Raw genomic sequence first — 22,441 nt, forward strand, 5'->3', positions numbered from 1 at the left:
TTCCTGTCTGTTCTTTCCTGATCCCACATTCCTGTCTGCTCCTTCCCAGATCCCACATTCCTGTCTGCTCCTTCCCAGATCCCACATTCCTGTAGCTCCTTCCCAGATCCAACATTCCAGTCTGCTCCTTCCCAAATCCAACATTCCTGTCTGCTCCTTCCCAAATCCAACATTCCTGTAGCTCCTTCCCAAATCCCACATTCCTGTCTGATCCTTCCCAGATCCCACATTCCTGTCTGCTCCTTCCCAGATCCAACATTCCTGTCTGCTCCTTCCCAGATCCAACATTCCTGTCTGATCCTTCCCAGATCCAACATTCCTGTAGCTCCTTCCCAGATCCCACATTCCTGTCTGCTCCTTCCAAGATCCAACATTCCTGTAGCTCCTTCCCAGATCCCACATTCCTGTCTGTGCTTTCCTGATCCCACATTCCTGTCTGCTCCTTCCCAAATCCAACATTCCTGTCTGTTCTTTCCTGATCCCACATTCCTGTCTGCTCCTTCCCAGATCCAACATTCCTGTCTGCTCCTTCCCAAATCCAACATTCCTGTCTGCTCCTTCCCAGATCCCACCTTCCTCTCTGCTCCTTCCCAAATCCAACATTCCTGTCTGCTCCTTCCCAAATCCAACATTCCTGTCTGCTCCTTCCCAGATCCAACATTCCTGTAGCTCCTTCCCAAATCCAACATTCCTGTCTGTTCTTCCCAGATCCCACCTTCCTGTCTGCTCCTTCCCAGATCCCACATTCCTGTCTGCTCCTTCCCAAATCCAACATTCCTGTCTGCTCCTTCCCAGATCCAACACTCCTGTAGCTCCTTCCCAGATCCAACATTCCTGTCTGCTCCTTCCCAGATCCAACATTCCTGTAACTCCTTCCCAGATCCCACATTCCTGTCTGCTCCTTCCAAGATCCCACATTCCTGTCTGCTCCTTCCCAGATCCAACATTCCTGTCTGCTCCTTCCCAAATCCAACATTCCTGTCTGTTCTTCCCAGATCCAACATTCCTGTCTGTTCCTTCCCAGATCCCACATTCCTGTAGCTCCTTCCCAGATCCAACATTCCTGTCTGTTCTTCCCAGATCCAACATTCCTGTCTGTTCCTTCCCAGATCCCATATTCCTGTCTGCTCCTTCCCAGATCCCACATTCCTGTCTGCTCCTTCCCAGATCCAACATTCCTGTCTGTTCCTTCCCAGATCCAACATTCCTGTAGCTCCTTCCCAAATCCAACATTCCTGTCTGTTCTTCCCAGATCCAACATTCCTGTCTGTTCCTTCCCAGATCCCACATTCCTGTCTGTTCCTTCCCAAATCCAACATTCCTGTCTGCTCCTTCCCAGATCCCACATTCCTGTCTGTTCCTTCCCAGATCCCACATTCCTGTCTGCTCCTTCCCAGATCCCACATTCCTGTAGCTCCTTCCCAGATCCAACATTCCTGTAGCTCCTTCCCAGATCCAACATTCCTGTTTGCTCCTTCCCAAATCTAACATTCCTGTCTGCTCCTTCCCAAATCCAACATTCCTGTAGCTCCTTCCCAGATCCCACATTCCTGTCTGCTCCTTCCCAGATCCCACATTCCTGTCTGCTCCTTCCCAGATCCAACATTCCTGTAGCTCCTTCCCAGATCCCACATTCCTGTCTGTTCTTTCCTGATCCCACATTCCTCTCTGTGTTTTCCCAGATCCCACATTCCTCTCTGTGTTTTCCCAGATCCCACATTCCTGTAGCTCCTTCCCAGATCCCACATTCCTGTCTGTTCTTTCCTGATCCCACATTCCTCTCTGCTCCTTCCCAGATCCCACATTCCTGTCTGCTCCTTCCCAGATCCAACATTCCTGTAGCTCCTTCCCAGATCCAACATTCCTGTAGCTCCTTCCCAGATCCAACATTCCTCCCTGCTCCTTCCCAAATCCAACATTCCTGTCTGCTCCTTCCCAAATCCAACATTCCTCTCTGCTCCTTCCCAAATCCAACATTCCTGTCTGTTCTTTCCTGGTCCCACATTCCTCTCTGTGTTTTCCCAGATCCCACATTCCTGTCTGCTCCTTCCCAGATCCCCCATTCCTTTCCCTTCCCACCCCCCTAAAGGCCTCGGGGCTTTCCTCAGGGTCTTTCCCAAATCCTGGAAAAGTCTCCAATGCACATCCTGGCCTGGTTTTTAGGAGTTATCCTCCTCCACTTCCCAGCGCATCCATATCCCAAAATTTTGTATTTATCCCGTGTTTCCCAGCCTGAGTTTTCCTCAGCTTCTTACCAACGCCCGAATTTCCATTCCCTGCACATCCCGAGTCCCTCTCTGCCTGATGGAAAGCAGGAAACCAAAGAATCTTCCATTAAATCCCTCATGGATTTCCTGGGATCGGCTCCTTCGTGACAGGGAGGCTCCCAAAAAACTTCCAGTGGTTGGGATTTTGGCCCGTTATTCCTGAACTTTCATCTCCTTTGTCCTTTTTTTTCCATGTAGGGAGGGAAAGGTGACCCCGGGACCACTGGTGACACCGGGCAGAAAGGGACAACGGTAGGACATGGATCCAGGGAAAATCTCCATCCTTGGAGATGCCCAAAATCCCTGGGGAGGTGGCGGAACACCTTTGGACGGCACTGCTTGGATTGGGAGCTGGAGAAACGTTCTCCAGAGCTCCTTCCAACCTCAACCACCCCGTGATCCTGGGAAATCAAGGCTGGGACGAGCAGAGATGGGGAAGGAGCACCCAGCAGCCCCAGAATTCCTCCTCTGCCCTCATTCCCGGTGTTCTCCTTTATTCCCAGGGCTCGCGAGGCCTTCCAGGCCGGATCGGCGCTCCCGGAGCCAAAGGTGCCACGGTGAGCCAAGCCCAGATTTCCACCCTGCTCCAGCTGCCCCATCCCCAAAATTGTTTCACACACATTCCCAGGAAAGTTTCGTGCGTGGAACCCTGAGGAATCCACCTCATTTCTGTGGAAAATTCCCTCTTGGAAGGCCTGGAAGAGCAGGGAATCACAGAGGATCGGGAAGCTTTAAGATTTTTAGGGAATTTTGGGATAATCTGGTGTTAAAACTAAACTAAACCCTGCCCAAATCCCTCCTGATCCGTGGCACAGAATTCTCGGGAATCCACCCCATTTCTGTGGGAAAATCCCTCTTGGAAGGCCTATGAAAAGCAGGGAATCACAAAGGATTGGGAAGCTTTAAAATTTGCATGGAATTTCAGGATAATCTGGTGTTAAAACTAAACTAAACCCAGCCCAAATCCCTCCTGATCCGTGGCACGGAATCCTGAGGAATCCACCCCATTTCTGTGGGAAAATCCCTCTTGGAAGGCCTGGAAGAGCAGGGAATCACAGAGGATTGGGAAGCTTTAAGATTTTTAGGGAATTTTGGGATAATCTGGGGTTAAAAGCTAAACTAAACCCAGCCCAAATCCCTCCTGATCCGTGGCACGGAATCCTGAGGAATCCACTCCATTTCTGTGGAAAATTCCCTCTTGGAAGGCCTGGAAGAGCAGGGAATCACAGAGGATCGGGAAGCTTTAAGATTTTTAGGGAATTTCACGATAATCTGGGGTTAAAAGCTAAACTAAACCCAGCCCAAATCCCTCCTGATCCATGGCACAGAATTCTCAGGAATTCACCCCATTTCTGTGGGAAAATCCCTCTTGGAAGGCCTGGAAGAGCAGGGAACCATGGACCAGGAAGCTTTAAGATTTTTAGGGAATTTTGGGAAAATCTGGGGTTAAAAGCTAAACTAAACGCAGCCCAAATCCCTCCTGATCCATGGCACGGAATCCTGAGGAATCCACCCCATTTCTGTGGGAAAATCCCTCTTGGAAGGCCTGGAAGAGCAGAGAACCATGGACCAGGAAGCTTTAAGATTTTTAGGGAATTTCAGGAAAATCTGGGGTTAAAAGCTAAACTAAACCCTGCCCAAATCCCTCCTGATCCATGGCACAGAATTCTCAGGAATCCACCCCATTTCTGTGAGAAAATCCCTCTTGGAAGGTTTATGAAGAGCAGGGAATCACAGAGGATTGGGAAGCTTTAAGATTTTTAGGGAATTTTGGGATAATCTGGGGTTTAAAAACTAAACTAAACCCTGCCCAAATCCCTCCTGATCCATGGCACGGAATTCTCAGGAATCCACCCCATTTCTGTGGGAAAATCCCTCTTGGAAGGCCTATGAAAAGCAGGGAATCACAAAGGATTGGGAAGCTTTAAGATTTGCAGGGAATTTCGGGAAAATCTGGGGTTAAAAACTAAACCAATCCCAGCCCAAATCCCTCCTGATCCATGGCACGGAATTCTCAGGAATCCACCCCATTTCTGTGGGAAAATCCCTCTTGGAAGGTTTATGAAGAGCAGGGAATCACAGAGGATTGGGAAGCTTTAAGATTTTTAGGGAATTTCGGGAAAATCTGGGGTTAAAACTAAACCAATCCCAGCCCAAATCCCTCCTGATCCATGGCACGGAATTCTCAGGAATCCACCCCATTTCTGTGGGAAAATCCCTCTTGGAAGGTCTGGAAGAGCAGGGAACCATGGACCAGGAGGCTCTAAGATTTTTAGGGAATTTTGGGAAAATCTGGGGTTAAAAACTAAACCAATCCCAGCCCAAATCCCTCCTGATCCATGGCACGGAATTCTCAGGAATCCACCCCATTTCTGTGAGAAAATCTCTCTTGGAAGGTTTATGAAGAGCAGGGAATCACAGAGGATTGGGAAGCTTTAAGATTTTTAGGGAATTTCGGGAAAATCTGGGGTTAAAACTAAACTAAACCCAGCCCAAATCCCTCCTGATCCGTGGCACGGAATTCTCAGGAATCCACCCCATTTCTGTGGGAAAATCCCTCTTGGAAGGCCTGGAAGAGCAGGGAACCATGGGCCAGGAAGCTCTAAGATTTTTAGGGAATTTCGGGAAAATCTGGGGTTAAAAACTAAACCAATCCCAGCCCAAATCCCTCCTGATCCGCGTCTTAGCAACAGCCTGGGCTCAGATCTAAATTGGTGCCGGGCTCTTATCAGCACCATTAGTCCCTTATCAGTAAACAACGCTAATGAGCCTTAATGGGCTTTTTATGGAGGGATTGGGAAGTTGGATAAGAGAAATGGAGCAGTTGGTGACAGAGGCAATGTTGATGTTATTGTTGTGGTCATAATCATGCTTAAAATTAATATTATTTTTATTGTTATTGCTGCTAACACTTGGATTCGTCATCCCCGCTCCATTTCGCAACGGAATTTTTATCTAGGGAATATTCCCCACCTACTTTCCTCCAAGGCGAGCTTGGAGTTGGGATAATCTCCAGTTTTAAGGATTCCAAATTATCTTGGTTATGGGTTAAATTAGTGTTAGTTTGTTAATTGGTCTCATTTGGTAATAGTTAAATTTTAGTGATCTGAAATTTCCAGGCTGAGGTGGGACTTTATCTCCGAGTGTCATCCCAGGATCATGCCTTTCCTTGCTTTTCCAGAGTTTTCCCGATGTTTTGGGGGTTCTTTGTCCTCTACTGCTTTTCCATCCACAGGGAGAAGTTGGCAGTCCTGGAAAACCAGGAATTCCAGGATCGAATGGACAGCGTGGACCAAAGGTGAGGATCTGAACCATCACAAAATCATGGAATGGTTTGGGAAGGGACATTAAAGGTCATCCCTCGAGAGTTTTCCCAGAAGTTTTCCCAAATCCACCTCTGGAAAATGCTCGTGTCCTCCAAAGGGCATGAATTGGGTTTTCCCGGATCTGTTCCCATAAATCATCATGGATTGGGTGAGGATTCTTGGATATTGGGATTGGGATCTTTACTCACCTCCTCAGCTGAGTTAATCCATCCCAGTGCTGATGCTCCACAGCCCCTTTTCCATGTTTATGGGAATTTTCCCTCTCCTGGAATACCACCAGTGCCCAGACTGAGGTGACACTCAGTAAATACCTCTAACCCAAGGAAAAACCAGTTCATTCCCAAAATCCCAGCTTTTCCAAGCCCACATGAGCCATGCTTTTATTACCTTGGCTCCTTCCAGGGCGAGCCAGGAGCCTCGGGGAACGACGGCGCCTCGGGAATTCCTGGGGAGAAAGGAGAAAAGGTTGGTGCCATTTCCGAGGAATAAATCCCACATCCATCAGGTGGAGTTAACAAAATTTCACATTTCCCACATCACTGGTGCCCTTTCCAGGGGGGAAATGTCAACTGGCTGGAATGTTAGGGTTGGGAATGCAGTTGGAAAAGGGCAGGGGAGAGAGGTCTCCTTAAATTCCCTTCTTTCCATGGATAAAATCCCAGGAGGAGCCAGTTTGGTGTGAGGAGAAGCCGGGAGTCACTGGCAGAGTTATTCCAGCACCATTCCCAAGGAAAATCCCTGGGATGCTCTGGGGTAGGAGAAGTGGATCAGGCTGTGGCCGCCCCGCCGTGGGAAATGGGAAAGGTCTCCAAGCTGATCCCGAGTTCTGTTCTCATCTCCTTGAGGAATTCCCACCTGGAGCACTCCCCACCAATCTTCCTCCTCGGCATTCCTTAATTTCCTGCTTTATTCCTTAAAAAAAACCACACCTAAGTTTGTACTCTGCCTCCTGGGGGGAAAAAATTGGGATTTCTGATAAAACAGTAAATTTTTAAGGGAAAAAAAAAAAACAAAACAAAACGAACTCTCAGCAGCCTCCATCAAATCTCTTGGCATTTTCCACCCTCAGACCCTTCCCACATTCCAGTCTCTGATGGATTTGGGATCTTAAAGGATTTTATTGTTCCCTACTCCCTGATGGTCAAACACCTCCTGAAGTCTCCGGCTGGTGGCTTGGAGACCATTCCCAGGGAATTCTCATTCCCTTCCTCTCCCACCCTTCTCCTCTCCCACAGATTTGTTTTCCACCACTGCTGGCTCTTGGATTTTTCCTTCTGCCGGGTTTCATGGGAATATTTTCTGTTCCAGCAGCTCTGGCAGAAAGCTCAGTGGTGAAGATGACATTTATAGGTTTGGGATCTTCCTCTTTCCTCATTTTTCCCCAGGGGTTACGAATGAAAGGGTTCCGTTCAGGTGAGCTGGGAATTTTGGAAATCTTGGAAAACCCAAGTCACCTTTTCTTCTGGACTAGGAAAGGTGGAGAGCAAAGCTCCCACGCCAGAGGAATGTGGGAGGTGTTCCCGTATTCCCAACCCCGTGGAAGCGTTTGGATGAGGTTTGGCTGCCCCATCCCTAAAACCCCTGTGATTCCCAGGGAGCCAAGGGAGTTCCTGGAGTGGCAGGATTCAAGGGACAAGCGGGATGGCCTGGGAAGCCTGGAGGGGCCGGAGCAGCTGGACCTCGAGGGCCACAGGGCGAGCCAGGCCCACAGGTGAGCAGCAGGTCCTGCATGCCACAGGAATCCCTCAGATCCTGCATCCCACAGGTCCTGAATCCCAACAGGAATCCCACAGGAATCCCTCAGATCCTGCATCCCACAGGAATCCCTCAGATCCTGCATCCCACAGGTCCTGCATCCCACAGGAATCCCACAGGAATCCCTCAGGTCCTGAATCCCACAGGTCCTGAATCCCAACAGGAATCCCACAGGAATCCCTCAGGTCCTGAATCCCACAGGTCCTGAATCCCAACAGGAATCCCACAGGAATCCCACAGTTCCTGAATCCCACAGGTCCTGAATCCCAACAGGAATCCCACAGGAATCCCACAGGTCCTGAATCCCACAGGTCCTGAATCCCAACAGGAATCCCACAGGAATCCCTCAGGTCCTGAATCCCACAGGTCCTGAATCCCAACAGGAATCCCACAGGAATCCCTCAGGTCCTGAATCCCACAGGAATCCTGAAGGTCCTGAAACCCACAGGTCCTGAATCCCACAGGAATCCCTCAGATCCTGAATCCCACAGGAATCCCAGCAGGTCCTGCATCCCACAGGAATCCCTCAGATCCTGAATACCACAGGAGTCCCAGCAGGTCCTGAATCCCACAGAAATCCCACGGATCCTGAATCCCAGTGGGTCCTGAATCCCACAGGAATCCCAAATCCCACAGGAACCCCCTCCTGGCCACCCCTGTCGTGTCCCCCTGTCCCCCCTCTCCAGAGCTCTCCCACATTCCCTCTTCCCGCAGGATTTTGATCCGTGGATTCCATCTCCCGCTTCCTTTCCCTGGGGACATTTTCCCTCCCCTTTCCTCCCCTCCTTTCCCGTCTCTCCAGGAGGAGATTTGACCTCTCCAGGGGGAGATAATTCCAAGTCACCAGGACACCAAGTGCTTCATTATCCCAGGATCAGGATGCCGAGGCTTGGGAAGCAGCCGGTGGCTCTCAGCTCCCGAGTTTAATGAATATTTTTGCATTCCAGCCACGCTGGGCACCTTTAGAATCATAGGGGAAAAAAAATCCTGGGAAATGAGATGTTAATTCCATCGATGAGCTGGATCACCCTGCCCTGGAAGTTTTCTGGAGACAGCTCCGAGAAATAAATAACTTTGCAAAGTGGAAAAAGAAAAAAGGCTGGAAATGAAAATTCCCTCCGTGGTTTTGCTGGGAGAGTTTCGGGCTTGGATTAAAGAATACAAAAATTACCTGGAAGATCCAAGAATCGGAGAAAAGTTGGAATAAAATAACCTGGAAAACCAAATTTTATCCGTAAGCCCTGCTTGATTCCTGACAACAGCAGCAATAATTTGGATTTTGGAGACAGAAGTTGGGACAATTCCCAATTTTTTGGGAAAATCTGAGTGAGCCTGGATCCCATCAGATCCATTCTCCTGGATTTCCAAGGATATCCTACAGATCTTTGCAGGAATTCTGACATGGATGGGTCACTAAAAAATCTCTATTCCACCTCATTCCCGCAGAATTTTCCTCCTTTTTTCCCAAGGCGATATCCATTGACAACTTTTACACCACGTCAGCTCCATCGGGATCAAATCGTGGCGGGATTTTGGCAGATTCCACGTGAAAAATAATGTTTTGATTAATTAAGTTATTAAAAACGACAACCTCGGTATCTGGAATGGGAGATGTCTATCGGAACATGAGGCTGCTCTTCAGAAAGACAAAAAATGTGCGATCCCGTGGAATTCCCAAAAAAAAAAAGGGATTTAAGGCAATAAGAGGGATGCAGAGCAGGAAGGATAAACAAGGAACTCGACCCATATCCAGAAATTCCCAATTTTTTTTTTTTTTCATGGCACCAGATCTCCTTTAATCAACTCCTTTATCACAAAATCAACTTGAAAACAACTCCCAAATATTTCTATTTTTTTTTTTTTTCCCCTAAAGACACTTGGATTTTCTCCCTGATAATTTGCCTTTTGGAAGCTGAATTTTACCTGGAAAAATACCTCTGGAAATCGGCATCTTCCTTAAAAATAAGAGCTTGAAGCCCCTAAATAAAGATGCTGGAAGTGTGACGGGAATCTTTAAGAGGAATTTTGAAGGGTGGTTGTAGGAGGAAGGTGGGAAAAGGTCCTTCCGGAACAATAAAATATGGATTAAATCCCGCTACAGCCCATGGAAACAAAATTATTCTTCCTCCTCTTGCTCCCCAGGCTGTGCCTTGCCATGAAAAATAAATCAAAGGAATCGCAGGAGGGAGGAAGGAGCCGAAAGTACAAGATTCCCTCATGGATATTTAAAAAGGCTGGAATTTTTGATGTTATTAGCGAGCCCAGAAAAGCCTGTCTGGGATAATAAATGGCTTTTTTTTTATTTTTTTGGACACTGATTAAAGAGAGGCCGTGAGGCGCCACTTTTCCCACCCACGGCGCTCCGTGGCTTCTCCTGGAATTAAAGAGAAACGCTGGGAATGGCTTGTGGGGTTGGGACACGGGGGGGAAAAAATTCCAGAGCACATTCCCAGGTTGGGTTTTAGGGGGAAAAAATCCCAAAGAAATTGGGGATATCTCTGGATATCTGCCTGAACTCTCCTTCTCCTCTCCAGGGTCCACCAGGGAGAAGAGGGAGATCCCAGCTCTGCCTCCAGGGACCGCCGGGCATGGACGGGCCGAAAGGAGAAGCGGTCAGTACGGGAACGATCCGCTGGGGCTCCCAAAATTCCAAACTGGGCTTGGATGAACCTTGGATCCTCCAGGTTTCGTCTCTCAGATTTCCCAACACCAGCAGAGCCATCACAATCCCAAATTCCAGGCGTCGGACACGGGCAGCGCTGCCCAAATTCCTGCCTGGAGGCGCCTCCAGCTGGGGCGGGAGATTCCTTTGGGAAAACGAGAAATTTTGGATCAGCAGAGCAGGAATGACCCCCTAATCAGTGCGGGGTCATTAACGCACAATTAACGCTCAGCAGAGAATTCCATAAGGATTTTGGATCCCGGCCTGTTTGGGGTCAATCCCTACACCCTGCATCCCAGTGTCCCGAGGGATTTTAGGATCAGGAGTGGCACTGCTTCAGCTCCATGTGCTGCTGGGGGATAATGTGATTTTTTTCCTGGCGCTGGAAGCGAGCGTGGATTGAGAAAAATGATCCTCCCGGCTTTAATTGGGATCATCCTTCTTGTCCTTTAATGTTTTGAAGTCCCCTTAATGCACAAATCCAGTTTCCAGCAGTTGGGAGTGGAAAATTTGTCAGGGTGTTTTTATCCCTTGTGGACAAAGCTCGACATCTCCTTGTTTTTCCATCTTTCCAGCACTGGAATTGCAGCTCCAGTTTCAAATCTTTTGCTTGAGCTGATTCCCAAAGATTCTGTGCAGACCCTCTCCTTGTATCCACCTCTTCCAGCTGGAAAATAAACCCAATTTGATCCGTGGATTTCATCTCCCAGTTTTTTTCCCTCTAGAGATTTTCCCTCCCCTTTCCTCCCCTCCTTTCCCATCTCTTCAGGGGAATATTTGACCTCTCCACGGGGAGATAATTCCAAGTGATCAGGACACCAAGTGCTTCATTATCCCAGGATCAGGATGCTGAGGCTTGGGAACGGCGGCTCCCGTTTTTAATGAATATTGTTGGGATGCAGCAGAGCTCCCAAAAAATCTGGGATGATCTGATGGACCCATGGACGAGGCCGTTCCTGTCAGCCACTCGCAGAAAATCCCTAAAATTTAGAGGGAAACACGTGAGGCTTTTTACCCACCTCCCTTCCGAGCTATCATCCCTGAGGAGCGCTTATTCCCGGAGCTTTTCATGGACAATCTCCGAGGATTTGGTGATGATGGAATGTTTTCCACAGGGGGAAAATGGTCCTGCCGGGCAGAAAGGAGCCAAGGGCGATCCGGGCCTTTCCGTGAGTGCTTGTTCTCAAGATCGTTTCCCATTTTGGGGGGAAAATGGAGAAAATTGGCCAAAGAGGCCGAGGGGAGGAGGGAAACGCTGGGAAACGGATTCACTCCGAGAATATTTGGGGAATGAAGCTGTCGGGGATGGCAGAGCCAGGCTCTACAAAGCCAAGCCTAAAGGACCAGGCCGGTTTTTCCCTCCCCAATCTTTGCCACGACTCCCAGCTCCTGGCTGTCCGACAGGATCGGTGCTCCGGGGCGGATCCAAGCCAAAGGAAAAGCAGGAGAGGGAAATTCCCCTCATCTTCAAAGCCTTTAGGGAAAAGCGGCCTTCCAAATGCTGAGGAAGAAGGAAGGGTTACACCTCATGGATCGGGACAAAATTCCTGCTGCAGCTCCCTCCGCATCCCTTCGTCCCGGATTTTGTGCCACTTTTGTGACACGAGGCATTCTTTCCATTTCCCCAGGGTGTGGATTGATTTTTCCAAGCAGGATTCATTTTAGCCAGGGGGGTTGTGGGAAAGGATCTCCTGAATTTGGGGCTGTGGAAAATTCCAGCTCCCTGCATGGGAAGATACCCCAAACTTGATGACCCCAGGAAGTCCAGTTGGACATGGATCATCCCACAGGGAAGATTCCCAACGGATCAGTGGCTGTCAGCTGTCCCAGGGATGAAGGATGGGCTCCAAATCCATGAGATCACAGCTCTCATTCCATGGGGAAAGGCTTTGGCTGGCAAAGAGGCAGAGAAAGCAGGAGGAGGCGCAGCTCCAAATGATCAAAGGTGGTTCCACAGCCCCATTCCCAAGGGGAAATCCTGGAGGATAACTTGGATGCAGGTGGCTCCAAGGCTTTTCAGAGCTCGGGGAAGTTTGGGAGATCGTGGCTTTGGGGACAACGCCACGAGCGTGGGGACACTCCTTGGAAAGCCAGCCCAGGTTTGAGGGGTGACATGGGTTGGGTTCCCATTCCTCGTGGCCAGAGGAGCTGGCTGCAGGAAAACCTGGAATTTCCAGATGGAATGAGGCACAAATCTTGACCCGAGCTCCCCGTCACACCAAATCTCCGCTCTCGTTACGCCCCAAACGAGGCGGCTCCACCTCGGTGGGACAATGCCAAGAAGGTGGGGACACTCCTTGGAAAGCCAGCCCAGGTTTGAGGGGTGACATGGGTTGGGTTCCCATCCTGTATGGCCAGAGGAGCTGGCTGCAGGAAAACCTGGAATTTCCAGATGGAATGAGGCACAAATCTTGACCCGAGCTCCCCGTCACACCAAATCTCCGCTCTCGTTACGCCCCAAACGAGGCGACTCCACCTCAGTGGGACAATGCCAAGAAGGTGGGGACACTCCTTGGAAAGCCAGCCCAGGTTTGAGGGGTGACATGGGTTGGGTTCCCATCCTGTATGGCCAGAGGAGCTGGCTGCAGGAAAACCTGGAATTTCCAGATGGAATGAGGCACAAATCTTGACCCGAGCTCCCCGTCACACCAAATCTCCGCTCTCGTTACGCCCCAAGCGAGGCGACTCCACCTCGGTGGGACAATGCCAAGAAGGTGGGGACACTCCTTGGAAAGCCAGCCCAGGTTTGAGGGGTGACATGGGTTGGGTTCCCATCCTGTATGGCCAGAGGAGCTGGCTGCAGGAAAACCTGGAATTTCCAGATGGAATGAGGCACAAATCTTGACCCGAGCTCCCCGTCACACCAAATCTCCGCTCTCGTTACGCCCCAAACGAGGCGACTCCACCTCGGTGGGACAATCAGGGAGATGCTGCCAGGGTCGGAATTGATCCCTAAATTCCCTTTTTCCCACTCTGGCACAGGAGGAAGAGGTGAAGGAAGTGCTGAGGAGCGAAATGAGAGGGATTTGTGGTGAGTTGGCCCCTGGCGACCCTGCCAGCAGCTAAATTGGAGCCACCTCCGCGTCGGCACGCGTCCAAATGTCACCGTCAGCAGCAGGTGGAGCGGGGCCCCTCTCCAGGAGGGTGGAATTCCAGGCCCTGCAGATTCCTGACCTCCCGAAATTCTCCGGTTTTATCCTTTATTCCCCCCCTGTCTCTTCCCGTTTGGTTTTGTCAGCAAATCTTTCCCCCATTTCCTCAGGGATGGGGAAAGCGCTGGGTCACTCGGAGCTCGCCGAACCTTTTAATTCCCAGTTTTTTGTGGCATTCCTTGGCATTGTGCACAGTTCTCCACTCCCACGGGGAATAGCTACCACCAGCACCACAAAAAAAAAAGAAAAAAAACAAAAAAAACCCACAAAAAAACCCAAAAACAAAATAAAACAAAAACAAAACAAAACAAAACAAAACAAAAAAACCACAAAAAAACCCAAAAATCCCCACCCAAAACCATCAAACAAACAAAACCCACAAAAAAAAAAAATCAAATCAAACAACAGAAACACAACAAACAAAAAACACAAAAAAAAAAAAAAAGGAAAATTTGGGGATGTTTTTATCCCAGAACCTCAACACTGAAATTTTTTGAGGTCTTGCTTTCCTTGCCCTGAAGAAATCCATAAATTTGAGATCCAGCAGAAAATTCCTACCTCATTCCCTGGGCTTTCCCTATGGATATGGAGGATTTTTAGGTTCACCACTGCTGGAGCTGTTAGGAAGCATTTGGATCCTTGAAAACGGGGAAAAAGGGATGAAAAATAATCCATAAAAGTAATTATTTCCTCGGCAAATCTTATTTACGTTGGGAAAAAAAAAGTAGCAAACCAACTCTTCCCTGTCTCTTCTGTCTGCAGGTTGTGGAGGCGAGTTGGGAAGGATGTCCATGGAGAAGGGTAAGGCTGGGAATTCATGCAGGAAAGGATCTTCTCCTTGCCCCAAACCAGCCCCAGACTGCAAGTGAAAAGTTGTTTTTAGGAATAAATGGGGTTTTTTTCTGGGATTCAGTGCAGGAAATGTCGGATCACCAACAGCTTTTGGATCCTGGCTTGAGGGGGACGGGTTTTCCTGAGAGGAATCTGAGGGATCCGAGGGAATCCTGGAAGTCTCCTGTTTTCACCCCCTCCTCCAGGACATGATCGAATCCCTTCCTGACTCCCAGTTTTTAAAGCTGAACCCACAGAAATCCCAATCCCTGCCCACAAAATTCCGGGATTGCTCCACCATCCCAAGCCATCCCCGGGATCAGCTCCGGGACTCATGGGATCCTCAAATCCAATGGTCCCCGGAGTCCGGAGCGCTCCAAAAGCATCGGATCCGTCCTCAGTGACCCTCATCCCGCAGGTCTGCAGGCAGCTGAAGTCCACAGGCAGCTCCAAGGGTATTCCCAGTCTCGGGAATACACCGGGAATGGCGGAAAGTGGGAAGAAGAGCTTGGCACCACTGACGGCAGGACCACGGTGAAGCCCTTCGTGGAGCCACCTCCGCCCCTTGCAGGTGAGTCCAGCTGCCTCCTTCCCGTCTTTCCAACCGCGGAATGCTCATTCCGTGCTAAATCCGCTTCCCGGGATTTGGGCAGGAACGAGGCAGGGATGGGATTCCCGTGAGCTACCCCACGCTCTCGGAGACGACACGAGCCAACGTCCCTGGGAGGCAAGGAAAACCCAAATATTCACGGGATCGGTGGTGATCCCAGCCTTCCAAAGGGTTCCTTTTAAAAAGCTGGGAGGAGGCTCCCGCTTCCGGCATGATTTTGTCCCACTTTTCCCACCACACCCTTGGCAAATTCCAGCAAAACTTCCAAGCGGGAAGAAATGGCATCTCTGAGACCCGACACTCATCCCGGATTGGTTCTGCCCAGGGCCTCGTGAAGGTTGTAATAAAGGATAAAACCACAGCTTAAAAACGTGGGAAAACCTGTTTTCCGTGAGTTTTTCCTTTTGGAAAAACCACCGGAGCTGTTCCTGCCAGTGTTTTCCAAGAGGGAAGGGCCCCGGGAGAGCCAGATCTGCTCCTGGAGCAGGGCAAGAGCCACCCATGGACCTCGTGGTCTCCTCGCCAGGGCATGGATTTCCATCTGGATTCGTGGGAGAGAGGGAAAACAGGAGGGATTTGTGGCAGGATTCCTCCTACCTGGAGCTCCAACCAAAAATTTCAGGACAGGATTAAAAATCAGGGAGAATTTGGGATCGTTTCTTGTAATCCAGCAGACGAAGATCAGATTTGGTGGCCAGGAGGAGGACGAGAAGGAGGGTTGGGTACAATGGGTGGCACAGCTGGAGAAATAATTCGAAATAAATTAAAAATTAAAAAAAAAAAAAAAATACACTTAAAAATTAATTTTAAAACAACTAAATAAATAAATTTTTTAAAAAAATGTAAATCCCATTGTGCTGAGCGAGACACCCCGACGTTGCCACCTTTACACCCCAAAATCAGCTGTAGCGTTGCCCTACGGTTTATGGCGTATTATGGGATGCAAGTGTGATGTTCCTGGGGAATTTCTTCCAAATTAGGGGCACGGAGCAGTGGAACGGTTTTCCAGCCTGGGGGTTTGGGGCTTAATTAAATCTGATCAAACACCGTCATTAAATCCTCTTTGTCACCCCAAAAACATCCTCTAGGGGAGGTCTCCGAGATCCAAATTCCAGTCTGAGAGGGAGCTGGACTCCATGATCCTTCCAGTTTGGGACATGGAATGGTTTGGGATGGAAGGGACCTTAAAAATCCCCCAATTCCAGGCCAAGGAGTCCAAAACATGTTTGGATTCCAGGTTTTTTCCAGGCCTCTCTCCAGTTTGGGACATGGAATGGTTTGGGATGGAAGGGACCTTAAAAATCCCCCAATTCCAGGCCAGGGGAGTCTAAAAAATATTTGGATTCTGGGGTTTTTCCAGGCCTCTTTCCATTTTGGGACATGGAATGGTTTGGGATGGAAGGGACCTTAAAAATCATCCAATTCCAGGCCAGGGAGTCCAAAAAATATTTGGATTCCAGGTTTTTTACAGATCCTTCAAATTCAGGACATGGAATGGTTTGGGATGTCCTTAATAATCCTCCAATTCCAGGCCAGGGGAGTCTAAAAAATATTTGGATTCCAGGGTTTTTACAGACCCTTCAAATTCAGGACATGAATTTATTTGGGGTGTCCTTAAAAATCATCCAATTCCAGGCCAGGGAGTCCAAAAAATATTTGGATTCCGGGGTTTTTCCAGACCCTTCTAATTCAGGACATGAATTTATTTGGGGTGTCCTTAAAAATCTTCCAATTCCAGGCCAAGGGAGTCCAAAAAATATTTGGATTCCAGGGTTTTTCCAGGCTTCTTTCCAGTTTGGGATATGGAATGGTTTGGGATGGAAAAGGCTTTAAAAATCCTCCAATTCCAGGCCAAGGAGTCCAAAAAACATTTGGATTCCGGGGTTTTTCCAGGCCTCTTTCCATTTTGGGACATGGAATGGTTTGGGATGGAAAAGGCTTTAAAAATCCTCCAATTCCAGGCCAGGGAGTCCAAAAAATATTTGGATTCCGGGGTTTTTACAGACCCTTCAAATTCAGGACATGAATTTATTTGGGGTGTCCTTAAAAATCATCCAATTCCAGGCCAAGGGAGTCCAACAAAGATTTGGATTCCAGGTTTTTTACAGATCCTTCTAATTCAGGCCATGGAATGGTTTGGGATGTCCTTAATAATCCCCCAATTCCAGGCCAAGGGAGTCCAAAAAACATTTGGATTCCAGGTTTTTTACAGACCCTTCATATTCAGGCCATGGAATGGTTTGGGATGTCCTTAAAAATCCTCCAATTCCAGGCCAGGGGAGTCCAACAAAGATTTGGATTCCGGGGTTTTTCCAGGCCTCTTTCCAGTTTGGGATATGGAACAGTTTGGGATGGAAGGGACCTTAAAAATCCTCCAATTCCAGGCCAGGGGAGTCCAAAAAACATATGGATTCCGGGGTTTTTCCAGGCCTCTTTCCAGTTTGGGATATGGAATGGTTTGGGATGGAAAATGCCTTAAAAATCATCCAATTCCAGGCCAAGGGAGTCCAAAAAATATTTGGATTCCGGGGTTTTTACAGACCCTTCAAATTCAGGACATGAATTTATTTGGGGTGTCCTTAAAAATCATCCAATTTCAGGCCAAGGGTGTCCAAAACATATTTGGATTCCAGGTTTTTTCCAGGCCTCTCTCCAGTTTGGGACATGGAACAGTTTGGGATGGAAAATGCCGTAAAAATCATCCAATTCCAGGCCAAGGGAGTCCAACAAATATTTGGATTCCGGGGTTTTTACAGACCCTTCAAATTCAGGCCATGGAATGGTTTGGGATGGAAAAGGCCTTAAAAATCATCCAATTCCAGGCCAAGGGAGTCCAAAAAATATTTGGATTCCAGATTTTTTACAGATCCTTCAAATTCAGGCCATGGAATGGTTTGGGATGGAAAATGCCGTAAAAATCCCCCAATTCCAGGCCAAGGGGTCCGACAGAGATTTGGATGGGAGGGTTTTTATGGCTCCCTTTCCAACCTGAGGCATGGAGCAGTTTGGGTGGGAAGGGGCCTTAGGGATCATCCAATTCCCAGCTCATATTCCACGGTTCTGTGATTCCCCGGGATGGAGAGCTTTGGGAAGAGCTTTGGGAAGGGTTTTCAATCCAACCCATGCACGCTGGCCCCATCCAGGGGTAAGGAATGAACGCATCCCAAAAAAACCCAGCCGATCCCAGAACCAAACCCCAAACCATCGCTCCGGGCGCTCTGCCGACGTCCGTGCCGGACGTCCGCGTCTCCCGTGGGGACGGAAACTCGCTCGGCAGCGCCCGGGATGGGACGGATGGGACGTTCCGGGTGTTGTGGGATCACGGCAGCAGCCAACGATCCCGTTAAAACGCGGGGCCGAGGCGGGAGGGCTCATCCATCCGTCTCCGCCACGCGCCGAGCGCGTCTCCGAACGCCAGATTCCCATCGCTCCCGGCTTTTCCGAGGCTCCAGCCTGACGTTTATCTCCGGCAAACAGCCAAGAAAATTCCATTTTCCCTGACGGACGGCCGACCTCTCGCGCGGGGTTGTTTAACACCATTACAGGGATTTATTGCCGCCGGTCGCTCCGTGACATTTCTTGGGAGAACTCGTTAGCCGCGGGAAGGCTCCAAGGGGCTTGACTTCAATGAGGGATAATTTGTTTGCACGCCCTCATTCCATGTGATTTCCTTGGATTTTTTTCCTCCCAACCCTCCAGCTCCAGCCCCGGAGCAGCAGACAACGGGAACCTCTCGGCGAGGAGCCCGCAGCCAATTCCCAGGAGGAAAACTGGGAATGAAGTGACATTTTGGGAATGAAGTGGCATTTTGGGAATGAAGTGACATTTTGGGAATGAAGTGGCATTTTGGGAATGAAGTGGCATTTTGGGAAGAAGTCACTTCCCAGGTGGGAAGCTGGGAATGAAGTGACATTTTGGGAATGAAATGGCATTTTGGGAAGAAGTCAATTCCCAGGTGGGAAGCTGGGAATGAAATGGCATTTTGGGAATGAAGTCACTTCCCAGGTGGGAAGCTGGGAATGAAGTGACATTTTGGGAATGAAGTGACATTTTGGGAAGTCACTTCCCAGGTGGGAAGCTGGGAATGAAGTGGCATTTTGGTAATGAAGTGACATTTTGGGAAGAAGTCACTTCCCAGGTGGGAAGCTGGGAATGAAATGACATTTTGGGAATGAAATGGCATTTTGGGAAGAAGTCACTTCCCAGGAGGAAAACTGGGAATGAAGTGACATTTTGGGAATGAAGTGACATTTTGGGAATGAAGTGACATTTTGGGAATGAAGTGACATTTTGGGAAGTCACTTCCCAGGTGGAAAGCTGGGAATGAAGTGACATTTTGGCATTTTGATCCAGAAAAACACACTGGGAGCATCCTCCTGGAATTCCCTGAATGCAAATGTTCCCGTGGAAATATCCCACCCAAAATCCAGGGTGCAACCAGCCCTTTGTCCCTCTGGGAATCCACTCGGATTCCCTCCTTTATCCACTCCCACATATCCCCATTTTTCCTGGAGAATCCACTCCTGGATATCCCCATTTTTCCCGGAGAATCCACTCCTGGATTATCCCCATTTTTCCATTCTGGGAATCCACTCGGATTCCCTCCTTTATCCACTCCCACACATCCCCATTTTTCCCGGAGAATCCACTCCTGGATATCCCCATTTTTCCTGGAGAATCCACTCCTGGATTATCCCCATTTTTCCATTCTGGGAATCCACTCGGATTCCCTCCTTTGTCCACTCTGGGATCCATCCCAGGGGTGGGTGTGGGGATGTTTTCCAGAAAAAAAATCCAAGCCTGGATTTTTACGGGACTGTTTTTATGGATTTTTTTATGGACTGTTACGGGGATGTTTTCCAAAGTGTGACCTTTTCCCACCTGGATCCAACCCCTGGATGGTTCCGGGGTGTTTTCCCACGTGGATCCAAGCTCTGGGAATTTTGGGGTGTTTTCCCATGGGAATTGTGGGGTGTTTTCCCATGGAATTTTGGGGTGTTTTCCCATGGGAATTGTGGGGTGTTTTCCCACCCGGATCCAGCCCTTGGGAATTGTGGGGTGTTTTCCCACGTGGATCCAAGCTCTGGGAATTGTGGGGTGTTTTCCCATGGGAATTGTGGGGTGTTTTCCCACCCGGATCCAAGCTCTGGGAATTGTGGGGTGTTTTCCCACCCGGATCCAGCCCTTGGGAATTGTGGGGTGTTTTCCCATGGGAATTGTGGGGTGTTTTCCCATGAGGAATTGTGGGGTGTTTTCCCACCCGGATCCAGGCTCTGGGAATTGTGGGGTGTTTTCCCTTGGGAATTGTGGGGTGTTTTCCCACCCGGATCCAGCCCTTGGGAATTGTGGGGTGATTTCCCATGGGAATTGTGGGGTGATTTCCCATGGGAATTGTGGGGTGATTTCCCACCCGGATCCAAGCTCTGGGAATTGTGGGGTGTTTTCCCACCCGGATCCAGGCTCTGGGAATTGTGGGGTGTTTTCCCATGGGAATTGTGGGGTGTTTTCCCATGGGAATTGTGGGGTGTTTTCCCATGGAATTGTGGGGTGTTTTCCCACCCGGATGCAGCCCTTGGGAATTGTGGGGTGTTTTCCCATGGGAATTTTGGGGTGTTTTCCCATGGGAATTGTGGGGTGTTTTCCCATGAGGAATTGTGGGGTGTTTTCCCACCCGGATCCAGCCCATGGGAATTGTGGGGTGTTTTCCCATGGGAATTGTGGGGTGTTTTCCCATGGGAATTGTGGGGTGTTTTCCCATGGGAATTGTGGGGTGTTTTCCCATGGAATTGTGGGGTGTTTTCCTGCAGCCCATGGATGAGGGCTCCTGCCAGCACCATTCCCATTCCCAGATCGTTCCCAGGAGCTCCTGGACATCTCCCTTGGGTTAATTCCATGGAAGTGTGCATGGATCCACCAGGTCCAGATATTTCGGAGGTTTTTGTGCTTTCCAAGGACTGAAGTAGTGCAGGAATTTGGGGATTTGTGCCTTCGGAACCCTGGAATGTTCCACCCAAGAACACTCTGGCATCTCCTCAGCTCAATCCTAGACCGGTTTAGGACTGGATTAACACCCGGGCTTGGGGTGTCACCTCATCCAGGGAATGGGAAAATCCCCTGGAAGCACAGCTTGGCTTCCACTGCCAGATCCAGGAGTTTTGGGATCGCTTTGTGAGGATTTTCCCTCCTCTCCAGCTCATCCCAAATGGGGCCTGGCAGGGATGCAATCCCTGCTCCGAGCAGGGCGGGAGCTGGGACTGATCCCCGCCTTCCAAGGAAAATATTCCTCTCCCAAAATTCCCTCTGGGGAAAAAAAATCCGTGAATTCCCTACAATCCGTTAAAAAAAAAAAAAAATCCTCTGGTGAGGTTCATCTGCTCTGGGTTTGAGGGAAACTGTAAAAAGAGAGAGGAGTTAAACCTCAGATCTGTAATTTTGGGAATATTTTTGAGATCCGGGCCCAGCAGCACCGGGAAATGGCTGAAACTCCTCCTGCCCGTTTTTATTTCCAGGGAATTTGCTTTGGGAGCAGCTGAAGGGACCTCCAGCGTGCTTTGTGGGAATCCAAAACCACCGGGAATGGGATTCATCCCAATCCAAGACACATCCTTGAGTTCTCCGTGCGCCCGTTTTTCCTGGCCGATCCCAAGCAGAGCCAGGATTGGGATATTTGCTTTTTGGGGATGTGGGATGGGCCAATCCCCGCGGTGTCAGGGACCTCCCAAGCCGCTGCGAGCTTGGGAATTCCAAGAGGGAATTCTCCAGATTGCAGCCAGCATTCCCATTGTTTCCTCTCCTCTCTTTTTCCCAAAAAGGCAGAGGGATCTGAGCGGCTCCAAGCGCTTCGTTTAAATCCAGTGGGATTGGGAAGAGTCACCCCGACCCCTCCGGGATAAGGACGAGGAGAACAAACACCGAGAAACTGGAAAAAAAGATGTGGGAAAACTGGAATTATGGACATCGTGGGATGAGGAGAGGGAAACCTCTGGATACACAGGAAAAGGAGGGTGGGAAGGGCAGAATTCCTGAGCCAAACCACGTGGCACGGAATTCCCGAGTTTTATTTCGGTAAAATAAAAGTGTCTCAATGCTGTGGAATTCTGGAGCGTTCGCCTGGAAGAGGGAAACCTCGGGAATGGCAGAGAAAGGTGGGAAAAATCTGTTTTTCCAGCTGGATCAGGTGGAGCCCCATCCCTTTTTGGCCTGGCCCTAAACTCCCTGGAGCCTTCAGAATTCCCACCTCCTCCTCCTCCTCTTGGGAATTCCCTGGGGCCTTCAGAATTCCCACCTCCTCCTCCTCCTCTTGGGAATTCCCTGGGGCCTTCAGGAATTCCCACCTTCTCCTCCACTCCTCCTTCCTTTAGGAATTCCCTGGGCAGGTTAAGAGGATCCACCCAAAAATCTCCAAGAAAAAAAACAGGGAATTCCCTGGGCAGGTTAAGAGGATCCACCCAAAAATCTCCAAGAAAAAAAACAGGGAATTCCCTGGGCAGGTTAAGAGGATCCTCCCAAAAATCTCCAAGAAAAAAAACAGGGATCCAAGCCAGGCTTGTCCCTAAAAAAATCCACTTCCAAGTCCTCAAGGAGCTTGGAGCTGCAACTTGTGGAAATCCAAGAAAAGGTGTGGAAATCCAGGAAGAGGGACTCCAAATCCCGGGATTTTGGTCCCATGGAGACACAGCTGAGGGGGGTTCTGCTCCATGGGACAATCCTTGGGAAAGGTTACAGGATTTCCAATGGGAAAACAAGGATTTATCCAAAGTTTTCCACGTCGTTTGGTAAAACTGAGCTCGGATTTGCCAGGTTTCAGAATTCCCAGAGTTCGGATTTCCCAGGATTCG

At 49.3% G+C, this 22,441-nt stretch overlaps 1 protein-coding gene across 1 annotated transcript in view; it reads left to right on the forward strand.

The window, feature by feature from the left end:
• LOC110470949 (uncharacterized) overlaps positions 1–21,692 on the forward strand; it is a 100,399-nt gene extending 78,707 nt beyond the window's left edge. The window contains exons 69-79 of the mRNA XM_077783713.1: positions 2,466–2,519; positions 2,771–2,824; positions 5,503–5,565; positions 5,996–6,058; positions 7,188–7,304; positions 9,883–9,960; positions 11,126–11,179; positions 12,993–13,041; positions 13,925–13,963; positions 14,412–14,564; positions 21,416–21,692. Coding sequence (XP_077639839.1) covers positions 2,466–2,519; positions 2,771–2,824; positions 5,503–5,565; positions 5,996–6,058; positions 7,188–7,304; positions 9,883–9,960; positions 11,126–11,179; positions 12,993–13,041; positions 13,925–13,963; positions 14,412–14,564; positions 21,416–21,429 — 738 coding nt within the window. The 3' untranslated portion in view covers positions 21,430–21,692. The remainder of the gene's footprint in view (positions 1–2,465; positions 2,520–2,770; positions 2,825–5,502; positions 5,566–5,995; positions 6,059–7,187; positions 7,305–9,882; positions 9,961–11,125; positions 11,180–12,992; positions 13,042–13,924; positions 13,964–14,411; positions 14,565–21,415) is intronic.
• The last annotated feature ends 749 nt before the right edge of the window (positions 21,693–22,441 follow it).

Source organism: Lonchura striata, chromosome 5 (assembly GCF_046129695.1).
Source record: "Lonchura striata isolate bLonStr1 chromosome 5, bLonStr1.mat, whole genome shotgun sequence".
Lineage (NCBI taxonomy): Eukaryota > Metazoa > Chordata > Aves > Passeriformes > Estrildidae > Lonchura > Lonchura striata.